Below are 16,439 nucleotides of genomic sequence, written 5' to 3' on the forward strand. Positions count from 1 at the left end.
TACAGAGTGACATTTCACAATACACCACGGATTAATGACAACGCAGTTGCACAATGCATGTTGTCCAAGGAGCCGGTTTGCCAGCCCAGAGTCACCGGTCAATTACGCATTACGGGTCCGGACAACATCCTTGCGGCTTAAACATTAGCTAATTATTCAACCTTATCCCAGAAGTAATCACTCATGCACTGCTCAATTCAAGCATATGGTCATGGCCTCATTCCAATTTTACGCATAGGAAGCCTTGTGGGAGAGTGAGTAAATACACACTTCAGGAATTGTGGAGAATCTACCGTCACTTTATTGCCTGTAGGTTTACTAGACCCCCCCCTGAACCCCCCCCCCCGGTTATCATTGCTAATATTTCTATCAAACATTTCAGCGCCGTTTATCTATTTACTTTTCATCGCTCCACTTAATGAAAACATAAATAATAGGTCGAGATTTTATTAATGCACGATTTCAAGTGTGTATTTTTCGTGGATACCCGTTTGACCCCCCCGCGCAATGACGTCACGAGTGATTGTCTCCCCCCCCCTCAGCACTGCATGGAGAAGCAGCGTTTAATCATGGTTTAATATGACTTTTAAAAATGTTTGTTTTCCCACAATCGAATAACAATAGAATTCACAAAGGCCCGCCGAGAGCATTACATAACTTCTGGTGTGATGGGGGGTGCGTGCGCACCCGGCTGAACGTTCCAGCCAACTATTCCTGTTAGCCAGCTAAGCTAACAACCTCGTCGTGGTCAGTTGTGCTATTGTAGTAAAGCTGACTTAGCTCACTAAATCAACAGTTTATTCAAAACGATTCTTAAAGAGGGGCACAAGAACCTTGTGAATGGGTGTCAATTCGCTTCTAGGACACTGATACATGTTCTCAGTGTTGGTGTACTGCCATGGAAATAAAATAAATGAAACTATAGCTGGTAGCTAGCAAGCTTAGTTAGCTTGATGCTAAGCTAGCTGTTAGCTTGATGCTAAGCTAGTTGTTAGCTTGATGCTAGTAGCTATAGATGAGTTAGCTTGATGCTAGTTAGCTTGATGCTAAGCTAGTTGTTAGCTTGATGCTAAGCTAGCTGTTAGCTTGATGCTAATGCTAGCTGTTGAGACCCCCACGGCTTGAGACCGCAATGAATGAGGCCCGCGCGCTTCTTCTTCACCAGCTTGAAACTGAGCGCGTGCCAGATCCTGGTAATGTAACATTGTTGCAAGCAACCTATGCAATTAAGCAATTAGCTAATTAAACATTTAGTTCTGGAAGCAATTAGCTAATAAAACATTAAGTTCACGTTCACTGTTTTAACGTTGGTTGCCTTCTGATTATTCAGCTTCTTGTGACAAGTAAGACGTCTACATCCATAAACGAGACTGCGTTATGTTACTAGCCAAGAAGCAACAACCAAAAACTTAGTGATTATGTTCTCGTCAGAGTTGCTTGCTACTGTACACGACTGCCGGTGTATAATGTTACATGTTTTCATTGTCACATCCTATTTCTTTTCTCAAAGAAAGGCATATGCAACCAATACCCAAAGTCATGTGGCTCCATTATTCCAGGGCAGTTGAAGTGAAAATATTGTGAGGTACATGGATGAAGAAGTTTTTTTTGTTGTTGTTAAAAATAAATAAAATAAAGTCGAATAACCATTGGCATCTTTTTCCTTAGATATGTGGATGGGACCTTAATCTCAGCACCCTGGAAGTGGAAAGCAGGGAAGATCTGTGTCTCACCCCACAGACAGGTAAAATACTAGATTAGAGGTGCAGACCTGAATGGAAATGAGTGCATTACTACTCCCGTGAGTGTTTGGCGTAAACATGTTTTTTAATCCTTTTGTAGCTTGTATTTTTTTGTGTTTCTACTGTTTCGTCTCTCATATTTCTATTCAATTTTATATTATCCATCCTGTTTTATTTTCTTATTTTTTATACCATTTACTAATAAACCTTTTATGAATGCATGTGCTATTTATGCACGAGCATGTGCTATATAAATAAAAAAGGACTTTGACTTCTCTTGTCTTCAGATGTCTGGCCTTTTTTTCTTTTCTTGTTTGCCATGTCCAGCGTGTGCTTGAAAGTGACAGTATAGTCTTGAGACACGGACCAGACAGGAACATGGGGTTATGTTGTGTGTTCTTCTTGTGTACTCACTCGCTGCCCTCGCATCACCAACGCAGTGATCTCTTGTTTGTGGCCCCCCAGGTGCCGTGTGTAGCCGGGGCAGCGCCCAGGAAGGAAGCCCCCCCGGGGAGGAGGCGGTGCAGCGCCGCACCCCTCCGGCCGTGGATGTGCTGGGCGGCAACCCCCTGGCCGCACCGCAGAATGTGGCCGGGTCGTCCCAGCATGCCCTGCAGCCGGCCGCGGCTGCCCTCCTCCTCCCGCCGCTGGTTAACGCGGCCGCGTCGCAGCCGGAGAGAGACGACGCCGCCGCCGCCGCCATGGAGGACACCCCTTCAGAGACTCAGCCCGACAGCAACACCGACGACGGCCCGGAAGAGGGGTGCTTATTGGGTGGTGGCGCTGAGGGTGTCGAGGGAGGACCTTCGCCGCCACCCCTCAAAGACCCCGGTCTCTCCGCAGGGTCAGAAGGGAGAAGAGAGACCACCACACTCGGAGAAGGGAGACCGCCCTACTCGGATGGACTCTCAGACACAATGCCAGACAGCACAGAGCAAGGTGTTCGTTACGAGTCACAAACTGATCAAAGCCAAGATGGGACCGTACAGCAGGGAGGCGCCGGTGTGTCTCTCAGCGGGACAGAGAAGGGACATCCTGTCTCCGAGGGAGAGACATTGGAATATAAACCAGGGACTGGAATTGGAGGGGATCACACAGCCCGAAATATACCCTCTCAAGTCTGCCCAGCGGCCCCCCTACTTCCCCTCAACTCCACGGCAGGTCCGGTCAGAGACCACGCAGAAGATCGAGGCACGGAACAGTCCCAAACTGCCCGGCCTGTTGAGGCAAAGCAGGCCGGCCACATACCTCTGCCCGATGTCGAGGAGCAAGCTGGCATTCGCTCAAACTCTGACCAGCCCCTCCTCTCAGCGCCCATCACTGACAATAGCGAGGGCAAACTATCTGACCTCCCCACGGAGCCTCGATACATCCAGCAGGACGCCTGCGACGACGGCCGAGAGATACGGCGAGCAAATGAGGCGGGGGAAGGTGAGCTACCAGAGCCGTCGGAGCCAGGGGACGGCGAGAGACAAGAGCCCGTCTCTCTCTGGAGACCGCAAACGCAAATTCTACTGCCACGTGCACCTAAAGATAAACCCTGGACCCAAAAGCCAGGAGAAACGCACCCTGGACTGTACACCCTCAGCGGCAATGAAAACGCTACCGTCAACTGCACAGCTGACGGAGAACAGAGGGACGACATTCAAGGAAGTCTCTATCATCCTGAGGGACAGGTGGAGAGGAACAGGACGCAGGAAGAGACGGACACGCCCTTGCCTAACCTTACCACGCGGTCGCAAAGCCCTGCTCTACGGGAAAGGTCAAGAACCCCTCCCACCCACCTCTCCGGTGCCGAGCTAGGCTTTGGACACACTGAACAACCTGTCGAAGCTGAGGTGTCTAATCCTGCCCTAGAATCCAGGATTGAGACCCAGCTGGTCTCCGAGCTTGTAGATTCAACGGACGCTCAAGGAGTGTTCATGGCCGAGGTAGAAGCCGGCGTCAGCGGGGACGAGTCTGAGGTGCAGCATGGGAGTCGTAGTTTCCTCGTAGTGGGGGAAAGCAGCGGTGCTTATGAGGCCGCTGCTAATGAGCTCAACTCCGAACTTTCGGCCCAAGAACCAAAGCTGTTTCCAGAGGGGACTCACTCCGACGTCGAAATGATGGACGCTGAGGTGACCGAGGAGACGTTTGAGATTTACGGCTTCGTCGAAGAGGTTGCGACTGAAACGTTCTGTGTCAGTAGCAGCATACAGTTGCCTTCCTCCCCGGACTATGCCGTGAACTTATTCAGTCCGCTTGCACATGATGAGAACTGTACAACAACCACAGAGGGGCACGTTCAAGAGATGGAAGTTTGTTCTAGCGACTTTTATTCCTGTCTATCAACACAAGAGGCGTCAACAGCTGCTCCCGAAGGGCTGAATTCAGGGCCAGAACACCAAACTGACACGGTGGAAGACTCCGGTGAAGTTTATTTAATCCAAACTGCCGCTCTATCAGACACTCCCGTTGCTGAATCCGAATTCGACTCTGGGACATCATCCTTCACAACACCTTACATAGAGACCAGCGTTGCCGTCTCGGACCACGCGTGCATGAGCGTTTGCCCCGATGTCTCGAGCGACGCCCAGACGCTACCAGAGAAGGAGGAGGTGGAAGCGACGGCCAGTTCGTCGTCTCTTGTTCCTGCCGTGGAAGTATCTCTAGAAGTCACCCCTACAAACACAACAAAGTCTGAGGCCTGTGTTTCTTCTCACGAAGGGACCGAAGAACCTCACTCCTCAGGAACCCTAGCTCTGGAGGCGCAGGATGCTGTCAACGTGACTGTAGAGACCAAACCAGAGGCCTCCTGTTCTGCGCACCCGGGTGTCATCGACCCCAAGCTCCTCCTGATCGTACGGAGCGACACCCCTCTCCTCAAGCACCCCTCCTCCCTCTTGGCGGGGGCGTCTAGGCAGCAGAGATCTGTAGAGTGCCTTCCCAAAACTGTCTCAGCCACAGAGTCGGTGCGTGAAGCCGTGGTTGGGATCAGTCAGAGAGACCTGAGAGAGCCAACTGTCAACAGCGCATTGAAAGCAGCTCCTTCCCCCGCCCAGAGCCAGCCAGCTACCCAGACACCACCCCTCCTGCCCAAACCCCACCCTCACACACCCACTCCGGGGAAATCCAACGAAGCGGCCTTAACCCCCACAGGGACAACACACCCCGTGTCTAAAAATGTCACCCAAAACGTCTCCAGACCTCCCTCTACCACGAACCCGCCCTCGGCGCCGGGCGGCTCGAGGAGCAGACCTCGCGCCTCCTCCGGCGAGGGGGACCTCTCGGCGGACGAGAGTATGGAGCAGGAGCAGGGGAGTCCATCCGGAGCGGACCCCCGGCAGCGGGCCCCCGCCGGGCAGCGCCACGGACCCGAGGAGGAGGAGGAGAGCAGCGAGGGAGAGGCGGAGGCGGCTGTGGAGACCCAGACCACCGGTAGGACGGACGGCACCAGCCCGGCGCAGAGCCAGGTACGACGCCACACGCACGCTCTCACTCACAGGCCCGTCCGCCTCCTTTAAGTAGTTTATTAAAGCAATTATAATGCTGTTGAGGGTGTCGCGAATGATCAATTATCCTGCTAAGTACGAACAGGCTGACTCATTCCTGCAGGTTGATGTCTGTAATTAAGGCTGCTGATTGGTTGGCCAGTGTTATCACGGTGTAACCTCTCTGTCAGTGCTGCCCATTATTTATTTCCTGTCTCGCTTCGCTTGCAGTTTGGAAAGTTCTGAGCTTCTGGGATTGACCAAGTTTGCCTTGTGATTAATAGGCTATGTAATGTATACCAGGCTCAGTTTGTGGGCTGTAGTATGTAATTTGAAAATTGTATGAAATCATTTTTTGAAATGTAAGGCTGGCTGCCATGAAAAATAGACATATCATCAAATTTTTGAGGCTTTGTTGAATTCGGCTGCATTTTTCAGATGATAAAAATATGATACAGTATGTATGGGGAACAATTGTACGCATTTATTTCTTATGTTGACAATATCAGCTTGTTTTCACTGTTTGTGGTATTATTTTCCCTCTAGTGCTCAATATTATTTCTCCATATGCTCTCTCTCATGTCATCTACAGTATGTGTGAATGCACTGTTTTGATTTAGGAGTGTTAAGTTGTTTTGATTTAGGAGTGTTAAGTTGTTTTGATTTAGGAGTGTTAAGTGGTTTTGATTTAGGAGTGTTAAGTTGGCCGCATGTTAAGCCATATGTGTTTTCCAGCATGGACAGAGCAGGACAGATGGAAAGGCACTGTTCTCCAAGGTAAGTGGCGGGTCAGACCCCGCCCCCTCCCCCTCCTGATAGGCTCCCACTCACATCACTCACAGAACCATGCTTTAGCTCACAAGCTTCACGCCGGTCGGCAGGTTTTCTGTCTGAATGGTTCCAATGCTGCATTCTGGGAACATTCAGGCATTATGCACGAGCAGTTGATGGCAGTTTTCTCACGCTGAGGCAGTTTCGAGGTGGTTGATTTCCATTTCCTTTGATCTACCACATGCTTGCTTTCCCCCCCCCTCAGGGAATAAATCTTGTTACCGTTCTGTTTGTTTTTTAAAGTCCCTAATTTCCTCCCGGCCTCCCCCTCTCAGGTGCGGCAGTGGATCACAGACAGGGTCACGCCAGGGGCGTCTCCCAGCTCCCCCTCCACCTCGTCCACCTCCCCCGGTCCCTCCGCGTTCTCCTCCGGTGACTGGACCACCGTCTCGAGGAGGGCCTCCCCTCTCCGGGGTCCCCACGGCAAGTTCCTCTCTCCTCCCTCCATGAGCCCGGGCGGGGCCTCCCCGTCGGACCAGGCCCCTCCTCACCGACCCCGCTTCGAGAGACACGGCGACATGGCGGAGCAGGCTAAGCACGTGAGTTGAGCGCTCCCCATACAGAGCGCCTCCCGACCTCTAACCTTTCGGTCATAAAATGTCAACCCGGGATTCTTTGCTCTATTACACCGTATGGTTCTGTTGTGATTCAGGATGTTGACTTTTATTTATTGTCGATTTTTTTGTGTGTGTCTTTGCTCGCCACAGGAAGCGGAGATTGAGCATCGTAGCCTGGCGTTTAAACGAGAGGGATATTGGTCGGTGAAGCGCCTGACCCGTCTGACGGAGCCGGTCCGACCCAAGGTCCACTGGGACTACCTGTGTGAGGAGATGCAGTGGCTCGCCGCCGACTTCGCCCAGGAGAGGCGCTGGAAGAGAGGGGTGGCGAGGAAGGTAGGAAAGACCTCCTGGTGATATTATAGACTACCTTACATTTCAGCCATTTAGCAGACGCTTTTATCCAAAGCGACTTAGAGGTTTAATGGCACAGGGATGTTGGATCCAAAAACGTAATAAATCAAATCAAATCAAACTTTATTTGTATGGCGCATTTCATACACAGAGGCAACACAATGCGCTTTACAGAGAGCAATGGGGGGGGGGGGTGGGCATAGGTCCCACCCCTACATATTCCAGAGGGAAGCAAAAAAAAAAGTTTCACCCGGGGGCCAGATAAGTGAGCTGTAAAAATTCTTCCCTCAACGAGACGATCGAGCAAGCTCCCGGGACATGTTTGTCTTAACGAAGGAGCTGATTGGTTGCGTTGCAGGTGGTGCGCATGGTGATGAGGCACCACGAGGATCTGAGGCAGAAGGAGGAGAAGGCGAAGCGGGACGAACACGCCAAGATCAGGAGAGTAGCCTCCAACATAGCCAAGGAGGTCCGGGCCTTCTGGGGCAGTGTCGAGAAGGTACACCTCACCTCCTCTCCTCCCAGTCAGAGTGTAATGAAGGGACATTTTTCATCATCAGGAAGTGTTTTTTTTGTGGCAGAATGAAGACCCTAACCTGGTAAAGTTCATCAATATCAGCGCGGTTAGCGATAGCTTTTCCAAACGCGCCCCCGCGTGTCCCGACGCTGTTTCTAACTGGTTGAACTCGTGCGTTTCCGTCCCGGTAGGTGGTTCAGTACAAGCAGCAGTCTCGCCTGGAGGAGAAGAGGAAGAAGGCCTTGGACCTCCAGCTGGACTTCATCGTGGGCCAGACTGAGAAATACTCGGATCTCCTGAGTCAGTCCCTCGCGCCCGCTGGGACCACCATAGCTACATCTCCTCCCAAAAAGTCTCTTCAACCTGCCCTCGATGAAGACGGTAAGAACAGTCAACAGAGCGATCTCAGTCAAACCACAAAACTATCATTTGGGCAGGGACGTTGTCATGGCCACCGTGCGTTTCACACTGCGGTCGAGCTGTCTTTGTACTGAGTGTGTGGCGTTTATAAATACAGCCCACGCAGTCATCATCGTTACCTATCAAGGGCACTGTGCTCGACACACTCTGTAAGACACAATGTAGCTTTTTTAGAAATCAACGCTTCTCCTCTTGTACTCCAAGTGTTGATTAACAGAGCGGTCGCTCGCCTGGGTTACGGTTAGGGTTAGGGTTAGTCTGTCTGGGGTCGTCGGGTCGGTCAGGTTAGCCTGCTGCTGTTGCCGCCCACTAGGGATGCTACGAAAACCCACACCGATTCCAATTCAATACCAAATTTTTTAAAAAGCAGATCTGATCTCCCTTTAATACCCATTCGGTGGTAACGATGGTACCGGAGCGTAATCAATTGCATCACATCATCGGTCATCCGTCCATACGGCACACGTCACAATTATGTTACTGATATATGATGATTATTGATGGTATTGAAGAAACACGTTCAGCGCAAATTAATTGTAAAAACGTTACAGATTTTTTTTTTGCTGTGGTATCGAAACGAGTATCAAGACTGTAATTTATTAGTAACGTATCCAAATTCTGGTATAGTGACATCCCTAAATAGTAAATGCATGATAAATGGACTGCACTTATATAGCGCTTTTATCCAATGCGCTTTACAATGGCCTCTCATTCACCCATTCACACACACATTCACACACCAATGGCGGTAACTGCCATGCAAGGTGCTAACCTAATGAGCAGGTTAGCACCTTGCATGGCAGTTACCGCCATTGGTGTGTGAATGTGTGTGTGAATGGGTGAATGAGAGGCCATTGTAAAGCGCATTGGATCAAAGCGCTATAAAAGTGCAGGGAGCAATGTAGGGTTCAGTGTCTCGCTCAAGGACACTTCGACATGTGGACAGGAGGAGGCTGTTCGAACCGCCGACCCTGCGATCACTGGACGACCCGCTCTACCAACTGAGCCACATCCGCCCCCTACAAACCCTCATTACATTAATCACCGTTTGCTCAGAAAGCCGTGGAAGGTAGACTGATCTCTACCGGCGTGCTCAGCCGCAGGAAGAACTTGGCTCCCGTTCGCCGCCGTTGAACCGAGCGTGACAGGAGCGCTTCAGTTGATCCCTTCAGCTTTTTGAAACCTGGCAGCCTCCGTGACGGCCTCGGCGCGCGGTGTCACCCCCCTCAGCAGACATGATTAAACAGTTTAATAGAAGAGGAACCTCCAGACTTCAGAGTCTGAATAAGACATGAATCCTGCCTCAGCTTCCAGCCAAGTACTTCATTGTGTCTAATGGGATCAAGTCATCAACTTCTCTCTCTCTCTCTCTTGTTCTCTCTCCCTCCCCCTCCTCCCCCCCCCCTCTCTCTCTCTTGTTCTCCCTCCCTCCCTCCCCCCCCCCCCCCCCCTCTCTCTGCAGACAGGGACTTTGAGCCTCCCTGCGAGGAGGAGGACGACGAGGAGACCATCGATGTAGAGGAGCAGCAAGACGGCAACGACGAGGAGACGCAGCGGCTGGAGATGGAGCTGCTGAGGCAGGAGGGCACCCTGCCCCTGGACCAGCTGCTCAGCACCCTCACGCGCCCACAGGTAACACGGAGAAGCTCCTCCCCCTTCGCTCCCGACACGCCCCCGGTTCCGAACCCGTCACTGACCCCTCCGCCTGTCCTCAGGACTCCGGGTCGGAGGAGGAAGGCTCCGACGGCTCGTCCTCAGCGGTGGAGGAGGAAGACGAGGAGTTCACCGCCAACGCGGACGACGGTAGGACGGATTTGTCATTTATAATGTCGGTCGATCAGATCCTTTCGCGGTCCAGATTCTCCAACACATTTTGCTCGTCCCTCTCCGCGTGCCGTAGCCGAGGACGAGGAGGACACCATAGCAGCCCAGGAGGTGGCGGAGGGCTCGCAAGATCACGAGGAGGAGCTGGATGACCTGGCCAAAGAAGGTAGGCCCGCCCCCGAGCTCGCTCCGCTGGGCTGTGCAGTCATGTCGAGAACGCGGCTGATGATGGAAGCTCGCTAATTTGAGCCTCTGCTGCATCCCTCCCATCTGCATCGCCGGCATGAATTATTCAACCTGAATCCTCTCTCTTCCCCTCCCAGGCGAAATGAGTATGGAGGAGCTCCTGGAGAAGTACAAGGGAGCGTACGCCTCCGACTTCGAGGAGCCCTCGGGCTCCGCCTCCCACGCCAGCTCCGAGGAGTCGGAGGTTTCCGGGGACGAGGAGGAGGAGGAGAGCGAGGAGGACGAGAGCGACGTGGAGAGCAACTCTTCATCCTCGGGTACTTCCTCATCATCGTCGGCGTTTGCTTTTTCGCGTATCGAGTGGAACTCCTGCGGGCGCAGGGTGGTCGAGTAGGGTTCCTGCGGGTTCCTGCGAGCGATCTAGTTAAGAGCTTGAGCGAGCCTCGTAATGAGCGCTCACTTAGCCGGCGTTGAATTCACAGCACTTCCTGCTCGAGGTTTTTCTGAGCTTGGCGAGTTCTTAGCTACACCTCTACTGGTAATACTCTGCTCCCGGCGCTAACCGCTTCCTCCTCTCATCCTCTCACCATCTCAGAATCACCAGAGGAGAGCGAGGAGGTAGAGGAGAGCGAGAAGGATGAAGAGGAGAGTGATGAAGATGATGATGACGATGATGATGAGTTTGGGGAGGGAATGGAGGTGCTGCTGAAGGAGGGAGACCACAGCCCTCCGGTCACCTCCGGCCCGCGGCCCAAGAAGGAGATCAGCCACATCGCTGCTACCGCCGAGAGCCTGCAGCCCAAGGGCTACACCCTGGCCACGACCAAGGTGCGCCTCCCCGTCCCCTCTGCCCTGTCCCCTCTGCCCTGTCCCCTCTGCCCCGTCCCCTCTGCCCCGTCCCCTCTGCCCCGTCCCCTCTGCCCCGTCCCCTCTGCCCTGTCCCCTCTGCCCTGTCCCCTCTGCCCTGTCCCCTCTGCCCTGTCCCCTCTGCCCTGTCCCCTCTGCCCTGTCCCCTCTGCCCTGTCCCCTCTGCCCTGTCCCCTCTGCCCTGTCCCCTCTGCCCTGTCCCCTCTGCCCTGTCCCCTCTGCCCCGTCCCCTCTGCCCCGTCCCCTCTGCCCCGTCCCCTCTGCCCTGTCCCCTCTGCCCTGTCCCCTCTGCCCCGTCCCCTCTGCCCCGTCCCCTCTGCCCCGTCCCCTCTGCCCCGTCCCCTCTGCCCTGTCCCCTCTGCCCCGTCCCCTCTGCCCCGTCCCCTCTGCCCCGTCCCCTCTGCCCCGTCCCCTCTGCCCCGTCCCCTCTGCCCTGTCCCCTCTGCCCTGTCCCCTCTGCCCTGTCCCCTCTGCCCTGTCCCCTCTGCCCTGTCCCCTCTGCCCCGTCCCCTCTGCCCCGTCCCCTCTGCCCCGTCCCCTCTGCCCCGTCCCCTCTGCCCCGTCCCCTCTGCCCCGTCCCCTCTGCCCCGTCCCCTCTGCCCCGTCCCCTCTGCCCCGTCCCCTCTGCCCCGTCCCCTCTGCCCTGTCCCCTCTGCCCTGTCCCCTCTGCCCTGTCGCCTCTGCCCTGTCGCCTCTGCCCTGTCCCCTCTGCCCTGTCCCCTCTGCCCTGTCCCCTCTGCCCTGTCCCCTCTGCCCTGTCCCCTCTGCCCTGTCCCCTCTGCCCTGTCCCCTCTGCCCTGTCCCCTCTGCCCCGTCCCCTCTGCCATGTCCCCTCTGCCCTGTCCCCTCTGCCCTGTCCCCTCTGCCCTGTCCCCTCTGCCCTGTCCCCTCTGCCCTGTCCCCTCTGCCCTGTCCCCTCTGCCCCGTCCCCTCTGCCCCGTCCCCTCTGCCCCGTCCCCTCTGCCCCGTCCCCTCTGCCCCGTCCCCTCTGCCCCGTCCCCTCTGCCCCGTCCCCTCCGCCCCGTCCCCTCCGCCCCGTCCCCTCTGCCCCGTCCCCTCTGCCCTGTCCCCTCTGCCCTGTCCCCTCTGCCCCGTCCCCTCTGCCCCGTCCCCTCTGCCCCGTCCTCTCTGCCCTGTCCCCTCCGCCCTGTCCCCTCTGCCATGTCCCCGCTGCTGCATGAGGACCGAACCGAGACGCGCTTCCCCTTGTTTACCTGTGACCTCAATATCAGCATGTTTCTGTCAGTAAGGTTGCAAAATTACAGGAATATTCACAAAGCTCCCGTGGGAATTAACAGGAGTTTATGGGAATGAATGGGAATTAACGGGAATAAACTGAAAACCAGAATTTATTTCTGTTAATTCACATAAATCTACAGTGTATTCCCAATAATTTTCATAAATCCATTGGGAATTTTGGGAAGTCGGTGAATATTCCCGGAATTTTGCAACCCTAGTCAATATACATGCATGCGCATGGCTGAAAACGAATTAACATAGATACTGCTTATTTGCATAAGTGTATTTGGATAGACGGATAAATATTTGCTAAGTATGTATTTAAGGGCCATGTCCACATAGCGCCTTTTTCTGGGCGCCAGTGCCTCTGGCTTTTTTGGATTTTTTGAGGGAGGGCAGCCACTTCCAACGCTCGAAGTTGAAAATATATCAGAACCTTTCAGGAAGTCAGTGGTCTCAGGCAACCAATCAGATATTAGATAGGGCTTGACCCTTCAGCTGTCTGGAGATATCCCCCGAGTCCCGCGCTCGGCTAGTGAGAAAAGGAGCTACTGTATGTGGACACGCCCTCACGTTATCTTTTCCTCTTGAAACAGGTCAAGACTCCCATTCCCTTCCTGTTGCACGGCACGCTGCGCGAGTACCAGCACATCGGCCTGGACTGGCTGGTCACCATGTACGAGAAGAAGCTCAACGGCATCCTGGCTGACGAGATGGGTCTGGGGAAGACCATCCAGACCATCGCCCTGCTGGCTCACCTCGCCTGTGAAAAGGGTGAGACTCCGCCTCCTTCAGCACCGTTCACGAACCGCCGATTCACTGAAACAGTAGTTGACACGGTCAACGCGCCGTGTGCAGGTTCATAATAAAGCTCAGCTGGATGTAGTGTGAATGTCATTTTATAGCACCGTTCATACAAATTAATGTAGCACATAGTGCTTTACATAAAAGGAGGATATACATAAATCATAAACACAGTAAGAACAGATTTAAAAGAAACAATCCCAGTGAAATGATAATGAGCGCCTCTGGTATCCGTAGGTAACTGGGGGCCACACCTGATCATCGTGCCCACCAGCGTGATGCTGAACTGGGAGATGGAGCTCAAGCGCTGGTGTCCCGGGTTCAAGATCCTCACCTACTACGGCAGCCAGAAAGAGAGGAAACTCAAGAGACAGGTACCCATAATGCTCGGAGCTCCCGCGCTAAGCCGCCTTATGGTAGATGTCCGGTTGCTCACAGAGAGGCCTGAAAGTGTGAAAAAGAGGGAGTCTTGGAGCACACGGATCATCTTTTAATTAGAAACTTTATTTGGTGAGATTTCAACATTTTGATTTATGTCTTTTTCAAGATGACCTTGAAAAAGACGCAAGTCGAAACGTTGGTGAAATCGCACCAAATAAAGTTTCTAATTAAAAGATGATCTGTGTGCTCCAAGACAGGTGACCATGTTTGATATATTGTCCCTCGAGACCCGGGTAATTGTCCCCAGTCACCCGTTGAAACTGGATGCTCTCTCCGCTATTCCTTCCTGTCAGAAACACACTAAACCTCGTCCGTAGCACAACCACGTTCTGTGTTCTCTCTTCTCAGGGATGGACCAAGCCCAACGCATTCCACGTGTGCATCACCTCCTACAAGCTGGTGCTGCAGGACCACCAGGCCTTCAGACGCAAGTCCTGGAGGTACCTCATCCTGGACGAGGCCCAGAACATCAAGAACTTCAAGTCCCAGCGGTGGCAGAGTCTGCTCAACTTCAACAGGTATGAAGGGCGCAGGCTGAGGAAAGACCTCCGGGTAACGATCTGTTTTATCTGTTTCCCTCGGATGCGCAAAGTGACGGACCGCCAGTTTTTTTTTTGTATTTATGAAGGCGGTCCTCCAGAATATTTTTAACAATCAAAAGCGGACGTTAAATCACAAAAGCTTGAGAACCCCCCCGTTATCTAAACGTTTCTACGCTTCCCCCCCCCCCTCCCCACAGCCACCGCCGCCTCCTGCTGACCGGCACGCCGCTGCAGAACAGCCTGATGGAGCTGTGGTCGCTCATGCACTTCCTCATGCCCCACGTCTTCCAGTCCCACCGCGAGTTCAAGGAGTGGTTCTCCAACCCGCTGACGGGCATGATCGAGGGCAGCCAGGAGTACAACGAGGGCCTGGTGAAGCGGCTGCACAAGGTGCTCCGGCCCTTCCTGCTGCGCAGGATCAAGGCGGACGTGGAGAAGCAGATGCCCAAGAAGTACGAGCACGTGGTGCGCTGCCGCCTCAGCAAGAGACAGCGCTTCCTGTACGACGACTTCATGGCGCAGGCCTCGTGAGTTTCCCCATCGCCGCCTCGCCACTTTGAATACACTTCACATTTTTGAACGGCCTCGTTGAGTTGACTCGGGAATTTCGGAACTGTGTTGGTGTTGGTGTTGTTGTTGTTATTGTTGTTGTTCCCTCAGTGTAATTTAAACTTTCGTTGTGCAGAAATCCGTGGCTCATTTCCTCTTCCTCCTCTGTCTCTCAGGACGCGGGAGACGCTGGCCTGCGGTCACTTCATGTCCGTGATCAACATCCTGATGCAGCTGCGGAAGGTGTGTAACCACCCCAACCTGTTCGACCCGAGGCCCATCCAGTCCCCCTTCATCACCCAGCACATCGTCTTCCACACGGCCTCCCTGGTCCAGGACGCCCTGGAGACGCCCCCGTTCAAGGTCAGCATCTGGGCGCTGGATAGGGCTGCAAATTTCAAGGAATTTCATTAATGGATAACTGTTAACCTTAATAAACAGTAGTCGATTAATTGATAAGCACGTCCCACGCTGGACTGTGCTTTGCTCGCTATATTTTTGTGTCTTCTTCCGCTGTGTCGTTGAAATTTGTATATATATAATGACCGGAATTTCTCCAGTTTGTCCGGAAAAGTCTAATCTTCCCGGACACATTGACCGGTACCCATTTTCTCTAAGGGAAACCCTGGTGTGTGTTCCACTGCATCCTTCACGACCTCCTCCTCACGTCCTCTCCCCCTGCAGCGCTGTGACCTGTCCATGTTCGATCTGGTGGGCCTGGAGAGCCGCGTGTCCCGGTACCAGGCCCACGTCTTCCTGCCCAGCAGGAAGGTCGACCGCCAGCTGATCCAGGAGGTCATGGAGTCGCCTCACCCGCCTCCGCGCCCCAAACCGGTCCGCATGAAGGTCAACCGGTAAGGACCATGTTGACTCCGTCTGACCTGCTTTTTTTCTGCAGTCTTACAAACGTCAATAACATTCGTAGAATAGAATTTAGGAAGTAGACGAGATCTCTTACGATCGTGTTCCACGGTAAAGTATGTGGATTTTATGGTACTGAAAGGTCTGGCAGTAACATTGGTTCCCGTGTGTGTGTGTGTGTGTGTGTGTATGTCTATGTGTCAGGATGTTCCAGCCTTTGCCCAAGACAGACGGCCGCGCGGTCCTGCTCAAGAACAACCCCCGGCCCACCTGCTCTGTCCCCCCCGCCGCCCAGTCCCCTCGACCGCCTCTGATCACGGAGGTCACCCCGACGCCCGCCCCCGCGCAAGGTCGGCGGCCATCAGAGACACACCCCCCTTCTGCTCTGCGCTTTCACACGGGAGACGATATTCACCGTTTCCCGCTGGGCGTTTTTTGAACTCCGCTGCTCTGTAACGTAAGCCTTAGCGTTTGCTTTTGCTTTCTCCACCAGTGGTGTGCTCAGTGGCGCCCTCTACCCCGTCACGCCCCCCTCTGCACCTGAGCACCACCACTGCCGTGAGGTCCGGCGGCCCCAAGTCTGTGCTGACCGTGCGGCCCCCCACGGCCTCCTGTCACCTGGCCGGGCCGATCCAATCCACCCCACCTCCCAGCAATATCATGCCCCAGAGGGTCCTCCTCAGCCCGGACATGCAGGCCCGGCTGCCCTGTGAGTATCTGATCAGCGGGATGATGAGCTGGTGGTCATTTTGACAGGAAAACCAGTTCAAGAAAAAACTAAAGTGGAATTATATTATATCCAGATATGTTTTAAGTCTGGATTAATTAAATGACTCTCTCTTTACTCGCTCGCTCTCTCTCTCTCCTCTCTCTCTCTCTCTCTCTCTCTCTGTCTCTCCCCCTCCCCTCCCTCTCTCTCCTCTCTCTCTTCCTCTCTCTCTCTCTACTCTCCCTCTCTACTCTCCCGCTCTCTCTCTACTCTCTTTTCTTTGTCTCTCTCTCCCCCTCCCCTCCCTCTCTCTCCTCTCTCTCTCTCTCTCTCTCTCTACTCTCTTTTCTTTGTCCCTCTCTGTCTCTCCCCCTCCCCACCCTCTCTCTCTTCTCTCCCTCTCTCCTCTCTCTTCCTCTCTACTCACTCCCTCTCTCTCTCTCTCTCTTTCTCTCTCTACTCTCTTTTCTTTGTCTCTCTCTCTCTCTGTCTCTCCTCCTCCCCTCCCTCTCTCTCCTCTCTCTCT

General features: G+C 53.8%; 1 protein-coding gene across 1 annotated transcript in view; it reads left to right on the forward strand.

The window, feature by feature from the left end:
• Positions 1 to 1,132: 1,132 nt before the first annotated feature.
• The window catches only part of srcap (Snf2-related CREBBP activator protein), a gene marked incomplete at its 5' end in the record, with an annotated part of 33,155 nt that continues 17,848 nt past the window's right edge, over positions 1,133 to 16,439 (forward strand). The window contains 19 exons of the mRNA XM_084459878.1: positions 1,133 to 1,193; positions 2,208 to 5,194; positions 6,319 to 6,582; positions 6,751 to 6,936; positions 7,313 to 7,453; positions 7,663 to 7,852; positions 9,354 to 9,523; positions 9,607 to 9,694; positions 9,792 to 9,881; positions 10,039 to 10,218; positions 10,497 to 10,729; positions 12,604 to 12,781; positions 13,049 to 13,185; positions 13,601 to 13,770; positions 13,992 to 14,321; positions 14,520 to 14,706; positions 15,028 to 15,197; positions 15,409 to 15,554; positions 15,698 to 15,913. Coding sequence (XP_084316004.1) covers positions 1,133 to 1,193; positions 2,208 to 5,194; positions 6,319 to 6,582; positions 6,751 to 6,936; positions 7,313 to 7,453; positions 7,663 to 7,852; positions 9,354 to 9,523; positions 9,607 to 9,694; positions 9,792 to 9,881; positions 10,039 to 10,218; positions 10,497 to 10,729; positions 12,604 to 12,781; positions 13,049 to 13,185; positions 13,601 to 13,770; positions 13,992 to 14,321; positions 14,520 to 14,706; positions 15,028 to 15,197; positions 15,409 to 15,554; positions 15,698 to 15,913 — 6,124 coding nt within the window. The remainder of the gene's footprint in view (positions 1,194 to 2,207; positions 5,195 to 6,318; positions 6,583 to 6,750; positions 6,937 to 7,312; positions 7,454 to 7,662; positions 7,853 to 9,353; positions 9,524 to 9,606; positions 9,695 to 9,791; positions 9,882 to 10,038; positions 10,219 to 10,496; positions 10,730 to 12,603; positions 12,782 to 13,048; positions 13,186 to 13,600; positions 13,771 to 13,991; positions 14,322 to 14,519; positions 14,707 to 15,027; positions 15,198 to 15,408; positions 15,555 to 15,697; positions 15,914 to 16,439) is intronic.

Source organism: Borostomias antarcticus, assembly GCF_949987555.1.
Source record: "Borostomias antarcticus genome assembly, chromosome: 29".
Classification (NCBI taxonomy): Eukaryota; Metazoa; Chordata; class Actinopteri; order Stomiiformes; family Stomiidae; genus Borostomias; species Borostomias antarcticus.